We start from the raw sequence: 8,344 nt of genomic DNA on the forward strand, positions 1-8,344 counted from the left end.
ATCTACTGTCTTATGATCTGATTGTTTATGATCTGATGGGAAAACAGTGCAAAAAAAATTCATAGGGAAAGCTAAAATGAGGCAAGGAATTGTGGGAGATCAAAAGGACATCAAGAGGGGAACCAGAGGAACAATGAAAACATGTTTTAAATGACACACAAATACGAAATACTAAAAGAACTGGGTGGGCTGATAGAATTTATTTTGCCTTTGCAAGGCACACCGTTGTGGACATTTGTTAATTGTGCCCCCAGCATCAATACAGGCCATTCTCAGCCATGGGTTTGGGTGGAGCTGTACATAGGCAGTTCCAGGGATAGGCCGTTTGGCTTATGGATAACGTATGTACTCATAAAGATTGGTTCAGGAATGGATACATGGTGAAGAGACGGCTGTTAGGACTCTGGGGGGCAGAAAGGCTTTTTCTTGTCTAGGCACTTCATAACAAGACTCTCCTTTTAAGTGGACAAGGGTGAGAAAGGATGAAGCCCTAGGAGCCGTTTGCAGCCATCTTTCACGAATGAGAAAAGAGCCTGCCTCAAAAGGGAATTAGCACTGAAGAGGCATAGCTGAAAAATGGAAAGACTGAGCCCTGGTAATATTGTTGAGCCCTGAATGAAGTCGTGCTTCATGGTTATGTGAGCAAATTCGTTTTATTCTCACCAGATTAAGTTGTATGATCTGTATCTTGCAACCTAGAGAAGCCTAACAACTATTTAAAAAATATAGATGAAACTTAGGGGAATGCATTTCTTTGAACTCTTCTTCTCCTCCTCCCCAAAATAACCAGCATGTCCAGTATCAACATAAACATCTCAAATGATGGGAAGAACTATAAAATATATCCAATCTCATGTTACATGCAGAGATGTGACACAAAATAACTCTTTTTAAAGCAAATCTGGATGTAAATGCCTTGCAAATAAAGTGAGGACTTACTTTACCATTCTAAGGTAGAACATTGTGGCCCCACTTTCATATAATTTTGTCTACTGTGAGCGCAGAGAACCTGAGAAGAAATGAATACATGCTAGATTAAGGTAAAGGTCAAGCCCTGAGGACGCTTTTTTTTAAATTTTTTTATTATTATTATGTTATGTTAATCACCATACATCACATCATTAGTTTTTGATGTAGTGTTCCATGATTCATTGTTTGCGTATAACACCCAGTGCTCCATGCAGAACGTGCCCTCTTTAATACCCATCACCAGGCTAACCCACCCTCCCACCCCCCTCCCCTCTAGAACCCTCAGTTTGTTTTTCAGAGTCCATCGTCTCTCATGGTTCATCTCCCCATGAGGAGGCTTTTTAAAACAAGAGACACAATGAATGAAACTTAACTTGATGTGAAATGACACTGACTCCAAAATATGAAGATCAAATGAAAATTGAAAGAGGTAGATAATCTATTCAGTGTATAAATGATACTCAATTATCAAATGTTTGGAAATTATTTGTAATAATACATTTTATTAAGCTCTTAATTAGATTTGTCATTATATTTAAAAAGTAAATGTCTGTAAGACTGCACATACAGTGGGGCACCTGGGTGGCTCGGTTGGTTGAGCATCTGCCTTCGGCTCAGTTCATGATCCCAGAGTCCTGGGATTGAGCCCCGCATGGGGCTCCCTGCTCCTCGGGGAGCCTGCTTCTCCCTCTCCCTCTGCCTGTCGCTCCCTCTGCTTGTGCTGTCAAATAAATAAATAAAATCTTAAAAAAAAAAAAAAAGAAAGCACATACAGGTAACATGTCAACAGTACAAAACATCTTTCTCAGCCTAAGTGCCCAAAGGCCTTAACTGAAAAGGAAGATTTTTTTTTTTTAAGATTTATTTTCTTATTTGAGAGAGAGAGATAGAGAGAGCATGAGCGGTAGGGGCAGAGGGAGAGAATCTCCGGCAGACTCCACGCTCAGCACGGAGTGGGACGCAGAGCCCCATCTCACAACCCTGGGCTCATGACCTGAGCTGAAACCAAGAGTCAACCAAGAGTCGCTTAACTGACTGAGCCATCCAGGTGCCCCTGAAAAGGAGGATTTTACCTGGGAATGGAGGTAATATGGAAAGCTTCTGGTTAATTCAGTGATCTATTTTACCAAGTGCTTTGAAAACCATTTCTAGGGGCGCCTGGGTGGCTCAGTCCTTAAGCGTATGCCTTCGGCTCAGGTCATGATCCCAGGGTCCTGGGATCGAGCCCCGCATCGGGCTCCCTGCTGGGCGGGAAGCCTGCTTCTCCCTCTCCCACTCCCCCTGCTTGTGTTCCCTCTCTCGCTGTGTCTCTCAAATAAATAAAAATCTTAAAAAAAAACCACCACATTTCTAGATCTTTTTTAAAAAAGTATTGTTTTTAAGTTTTGACATAATTAGATTCACAAAAAGTTGCAAGAATAGATATAGAGAGGTTCCCTTTACCCAGTTTTCCCCAATGGTTACATCTTAAATACTTAAAATACCAAAACCAGGAACTTGACATGGCAACAAGGTGTATATAGTCCTACATCTTATCACATGTGTGGACTTGTGAGACCATCATTATCAGAATACAGAACTATTTTATTAACACAAAGATTTCCCTTGCTCTGCTGTGTACATTCACACCCACCCCCTTATCCACCAATACAAAAGTTTTGTAACTCTGTTGTAAGGTGAGTATTTATTTCCTATTTGTATCTGGCTAATCTCTTTCAAAATGCTGTCCCCACCCTTTGAATTAATGTCATGAATAAGTCCTCATCCTCAATTTTTTAAAACAATGCAATCAATCTGATCTTCCAGACTAATTTCCCTTATTCCAGAATTTGGTTTGGGAAAAAGCACACAAATACACCTAATTTGTGGTGGATTCCCTTCTCCAGTTTGGTCCCACCTTCTCATAGCTTTTCCTAAAGTCCCTCCTTAGTCTTCCTTGTTTTAAACTCTTTTCTCACATCACTGAGGAATCTCAAGATCCTGGTAAGTAATTTATTATTCCAACAGAAAGGAAATCGATTTCCAAAATAGGATTCCAATTTATTAATTCGCTATGAGGTTTATAATGGACCAATAGGGTCAGTTCAATCACCACCTACTAAGAAAATTCCAAATACCCACTTTTCACCACCGAAAACAAAATGGAATACTTAAAATTTAGGCCCAAAGATTAGAAATGGCCCACTCTTCCGCGTCCCCGCATCTTGCTGGAGTTTCATTAGCCGCCTAAAAAGTCCATTTTATTTCCGCAGTCCGGGTCGGAGGCCCGAGGCCCCAAGCCGGCCTCCCAGCGCGCAGCCCGGGACCCGCGCCCCGGCGCCCAGGCCCGCGTGGCCGCCCCGCCGGGGCCCTGCGTTGGGCGCTCCGCCTCTCCGGGCCGGCAGCGGCCATGGCGGCCACGCAGATCTCAGCGCGGGCGCTCGCCGGGCTCGGAAGGCTACCTCAAGCCACCCGGCCACCAAAACCTCTCTGGGTCGTAGGAGGGTTCCGACAGCACCTCAGCTTAACTCTCTCCTCCGCTGCTGAGGAAGACCGCAGAGGCTCTGTGCCCCGCTCGCAAGGCAGACTAGAGGGAACGACGAGGCGTCCGGTGAGCGAAGAGTTAACCACGGCCGAGCGGCGGATCGTGGACCTGCACGCGGGAGCGTGCGCGGTGAGGCCTCTCCTGCCTGCCCTGCCAGGCCCCTCCTGCCTGCCCGGCCCCGCCCCCGCCTCGCCCGGCCCCGCCCCCGCCTCGCCCGGCCCCGCCCCGCCCCACCCAACCCAACCCGGGCCCGGCCCTGGGATCCGTGCGCCTGCGCGCCCCCGGCGGACGGCGAGGTCGCTGGAAGTCCGCGCAGTCCTTCCCCTGGCTTTGGACAAGCACGTGCGCTTACCCTTCCGACCCTTTCGCTTGAAAACTGGCCAGTTCCTTATTATGGGCAAAGAGTTAACGTATATTTGTATTAAGTGTGGGTCCCTTCTGACCGGCGTCCAAGCTAAACTCTGGTCGCAGTTTGGGACCCATCATGACTGCGTGTGTGGGTGTTCGTGTGTTGGGGGGCGGGGGTTAAGGCATTGATGGAGGAGGTAGACAGGAGCTGAGAAGTCACAGGAAAAATGGGCTCTGTATTTATCTGTATTATCAGTTAAACACTTTGCCATCCAATGATACTAATAATGCAAAATTTTTTAAAAAGATTAATTTTTGCTACTATCCTTTCGTCTTTTCTTTACACCTTAACAGAGCACAATTGTAAAGGAAACTAATATCAGGCGTTTACATTCTTCCCAGACAATCTTGAGCTATGTTTTCTTCTGTTTGGAGGATTTGACAATCACTTATTAGTGCCAATATCACAACTTATCATCTCCCGCTCACAGTTTCTAACACCTCAGACTACATAAGTTTAAAGGGAGCAGGTTTATATTTTTATTATCTTGAGAGAGCAAAGGAGTTCTAGCGTGAAGATACAAAAACAATGTAAAAGTAACCTATTTAATACTCTGTGTGTGACCAGTACTTGATGTCTGGTGTAGAGTTACCTGGTGTTGCTTGAACTAAGGGACTAGAGAAGAAAACCTTGAAGATTTTCTAAAATTGACTTTTTTCCCCCCACTGCCAGTTAGTAAGGCCCTGGGAATCCACTGTTTAGCTCATTCAAGTGTCAAAACTTCTGCATAAAGATTCATCAGGAAATGACTGGCAGCTTTTGATTGATCTTGTTTATAGTCCATTAAAAATCACCATATAAATATGGTAAATATAAGCAAAAGTTTCATTCTTTTTAGAGTAAAGAGCAGTGGCTTGTAAAGACAGGTCAGTCAGCCTGGGAAAGGAGCAGGACTTTTTCTCACTTAGGAAATCATCCAGGTTTCATCATTGAGTGTCCGTATCACAGGTGAAATGGCTGTCCAGGAGACCAAAAGTAAATCCCAAAACAAGTTTGTTGTTTTTCTTTTCACCAAATCAGAACTCCCCTCTCAATGGTCCTTTTCCCACACCTCCAGGGAGATGGGTCTCTTTCTCCTGGTGCTGATCTGCATGACCAAACATCTTATGTTTTCCAGCCACTGGACGCACTCCTGTCACATCTATGTCTGTTGCCACTGTTACCTGAGGCTCCTTTACTGAGGACAGATTAAGTTTGTGTGGGCAGCCAACAAGCTCGAAGTTTCAAAATCAACACAGAAAGCAGGAGAGCAGGCGCAAATGCAGGAGCAGTCTGTTTGTTAGGCTTATGTGCTAGATAATTGCCCTCAGAAGACCCCCAGAAACTATGAAAAGTGAAAAGTGAAAAGAAGACTGCTAACAGAGCTCCCAGTGTCTTTTTGTTTTTCTTCCAAGTCTTCAAACACAGGTTTCATAAATAGAGAAGTGAGGTTTTGACAATTGGTCATTCTAAAGTAGTGTTTAGTGCTTCTGGTTTCATGTAATCTGCTTCTGTGGTCCCAATAGATTTGAGAGGCCCTATAGACTGGCCTTGAGACTTGCTTGCTGGATTTCTGCTGCGGGGGTCTGGCTTGGCTGGAATACCTTAAGAGTAGACCTAGACTTGCGCTCTCTGTGCCTTTTTGCTTCATGCTTTATTCATGGCTAAATTCTCAACCAGATTAAAATATTTAGCCATTAAGGAAGACACTCTGAAGAAGTAACTTGTGGCACATACAAAAATATGTTAGAAGACATTTCCATGTCACACATATTTTAATGTAGAAGTTTATACAAGAGTGATGCAGAGTTACTTCATGGTAAAAGGGTTATATAAAAAGCCCAAGAAAAAAGTTCCTCTACAAAATCTCGAGGATAAATAATATCACCCACATGACCCAAAACCATAGAATAGGCTGCATTATTTCCTTTGCCTTCACACAGGGTACTTGGGATACTTTTTAAAAAGCATTTTTGAATGTCAGTAAGAGTATGCTTCCTTGACATCTGAAGTGGTGTAGTAAAAGTTTCTTTTGATCAAACTTGTGAAAGCAGTGAGTGTTAATATGTTAAAACAATACTTTTTTTCACGTAAAAACAGAACTAACAACCCTCCCCAAAAAAGAAAATAGTGTAAAATGTGCAATGGAGTAACACATCATGAAGGTAAAGAAAAGTGTTCAATAATAGCAAGGTAATACTTTTCTGTAAGGACTGTTGGTTTTGATTAGCACCTTTTCTGTAAGTTTAAATCATTATCCACATATTTTAAGTACTGAAATTGCAACTGCAACTTCTGAGTGAAAGTTTATTTTCAGCCTCTTAAGCTCTTAAAGTCATCTAAATCACCTGTTATTAAACTTGTTCCCTAGAAACCGAATGAAAAATACCTGAGCAGTGGCTACATAGTTATTGGGTATAGAGGAGTTCTTGTTTTTCCATCAACTTCTCATTTTTCTCAAACTGTATATTTTCTCCTTATGTCACATAAAGTTGGATTGTATATAATGTTGGAATGCATTCAGTCTTCAATTGCAAGTGCCACCAAAATTGCTGGGAAGAAGTTTAATATTGTTCAAAGAAAAATTTTGCAGTGTTTTAGGAGTAGAAATTATGGTGAGGAGCTATGGTGAATATTGAGATTAATGAATTGTTTTATTTCATTATTCTTCAGGCTGGCCAGTTACACTACGTGGATCCAGCTACTGGCTATACCGTGCTCACACAGCTCGCCCACTTGCAGAGAGGTAAATGCTGCGGCTCTGCCTGCAGACACGTGAGTAGCAAATTCTCGCATTACCGCAGCAGTTTTCGGTGCTTCCGTAACTTCGTAAATACCTATTATTTGAAAAACAAGTCAAATAAAAAAGCTAAATAGACCTGGAGTGCACTTTTCACAAGCCACTTTAGCCAAGGACAATGAAGTCCTTAGGACCAACATAGGACCTTTAAAGTTAATGGCATTTGGTAACATTTCACTGTGAACATCAGTCCCTTGAAATGCTGTGATTTGGAATTCATGGGAGTTCTTTATTACAAGGAAACTTTTCACGAGGTTTCAAATAAGTCACATTCACTAGGCAAGTACAAAGAGGGCAGGAAAAGAAATCCAGCATATTGCAAACTAGTTCGCAAACAGTGTTTTTGTCTTCATTATTAGCCGAACAAATAGAAATTTGACCAGCATTGTGAAGTGGGTTTCCTTTAGATACTAATGATTCCCCCCACCCCCACCCTTTTTCCCCTCCTTCGGTCCTTCCCTCCCTTCCTTTCTTTTCTTCTTCCCTCCCTTCTCTCTCTCCTCTCATTCTTTCTGTGGCTGTTTCGTATTCTATCTTAAAAATAACCATGAAGCTACCTACCCCAAACTTAGTGCTGTACATTTCCTAAAATGTGTATTTCAGTGAATACATCTGTGCTCACTGATTAAGATGAACTAATCCCTCCCTATGCTGAGCAAGAAAAATAAATGGGACTGGATTTGTCACTGTAACTTTTTAAAAGCATACTAATAGGGTAAATTGTTACATGTTAAGATTATAAACAGGTAACAACCTCTATTTACAGACCACTTCGACTTTATGTTTGGGAGCAAGAAGGTACTATTTCCTGTAACTGACCCACTTTACAATTAAGGACTAAACCCTAAATGCATATATTGGCTGGAGCCAGTATTGAAAAATTAAGCCTTCACTTTTATGTATGTTCCTACCTGTGTCATTAGCTGTTTCTAATCAAATGCATTAAGAGCTTTGCATAAATTGAGGACTTGAGAATTTTCTAAGAGTGAGTTTTTGACAGTAGAATTCTTAAAGTTAGAAGGATGCATTTAGGAAGTGATTCTTGGACCCTAATTAGGACCATTTGCCAGAGGTTGCCATTATTCTCCTCTTAATCTGCAGGACCCAGTAGATCAAATGATCTATATATAACATGATTAGAAGTCTCCTTTTCCACCATGAGAAGTGTTGTACTTTTTCAAGATGCCTGTGAAATAATTCAATAATAGTTTTGTTTTATTTCTTCTGCAGTGTCCATATGGTCAAGTCAATGTTAAAGATCCATCTCAAAGGAAGAAATTCAATTCATATTTTTATGTTTGACAACAGTTTCCTCTCCTAATTGAGCCTGTATTAAAAAAAAAAATACCCTAATCCAGAATTGCTGTCTGTGCTGTTAGTCCTTGAGCACTAGTTTAATCATAAGTACATATATTAAAAGAACATCAATAAAATGAAAAAGCTAGCAAATGTTTGCGTGTTTCTGAAGTGGCACATTGATAGTTATTTTCCTTTCTTTTTGCTTCATTATCAGACACATATGTTGAAGAAAGAAAATAATGACTGCCATTAAATAAATAGTAGCAATCGGGTCACATTAGTAGCTCTTGATTTTTCTTATAGCCTCCGTTCTCCTACTGTTTTCTCCTCCGTGTTAGCAACCCAAGGGAGGTTGCTGGCAAAT

The 8,344-nt window shown here is 41.7% G+C and overlaps 1 protein-coding gene across 2 annotated transcripts; it reads left to right on the forward strand.

Moving 5' to 3' along the window:
* The first annotated feature begins 3,164 nt into the window (after positions 1-3,164).
* CUNH1orf53 (chromosome unknown C1orf53 homolog) lies at positions 3,165-8,121 on the forward strand. 2 transcript variants are annotated; one of them, XM_025855216.2, is made up of 3 exons: positions 3,165-3,559; positions 6,555-6,656; positions 7,912-8,121. In XM_025855216.2, the coding sequence occupies exons 1-3, from the start codon at positions 3,359-3,361 to the stop codon at positions 7,981-7,983; spliced, it is 375 nt and encodes a 124-aa protein (XP_025711001.1). In that variant the 5' UTR covers positions 3,165-3,358; the 3' UTR covers positions 7,984-8,121. The 2 variants fall into 2 exon arrangements, with proteins under 2 accessions (XP_025711001.1, XP_025711000.1); XM_025855215.2 differs by having other exon boundaries at positions 3,166-3,622.
* The last annotated feature ends 223 nt before the right edge of the window (positions 8,122-8,344 follow it).

This window comes from Callorhinus ursinus, unplaced genomic scaffold (assembly GCF_003265705.2).
Source record: "Callorhinus ursinus isolate GAN/ISIS: 27379988/994484 unplaced genomic scaffold, GSC_fseal_2.0 scaffold57, whole genome shotgun sequence".
NCBI classification, from domain to species: Eukaryota; Metazoa; Chordata; class Mammalia; order Carnivora; family Otariidae; genus Callorhinus; species Callorhinus ursinus.

Excerpts from the sequence above, each read along its gene's own strand:
- CUNH1orf53 (XM_025855215.2), top strand. The coding sequence starts at position 3,359 with ATGGCGGCCACGCAGATCTCAGCGCGGGCGCTCGCCGGGCTCGGAAGG. Across the intron at positions 3,623-6,554 it reads TGCACGCGGGAGCGTGCGCG|GCTGGCCAGTTACACTACGT; the intron begins GTGAGGCCTCTC and ends ATTATTCTTCAG. Across the intron at positions 6,657-7,911 it reads GCGGCTCTGCCTGCAGACAC|TGTCCATATGGTCAAGTCAA; the intron begins GTGAGTAGCAAA and ends TTTCTTCTGCAG.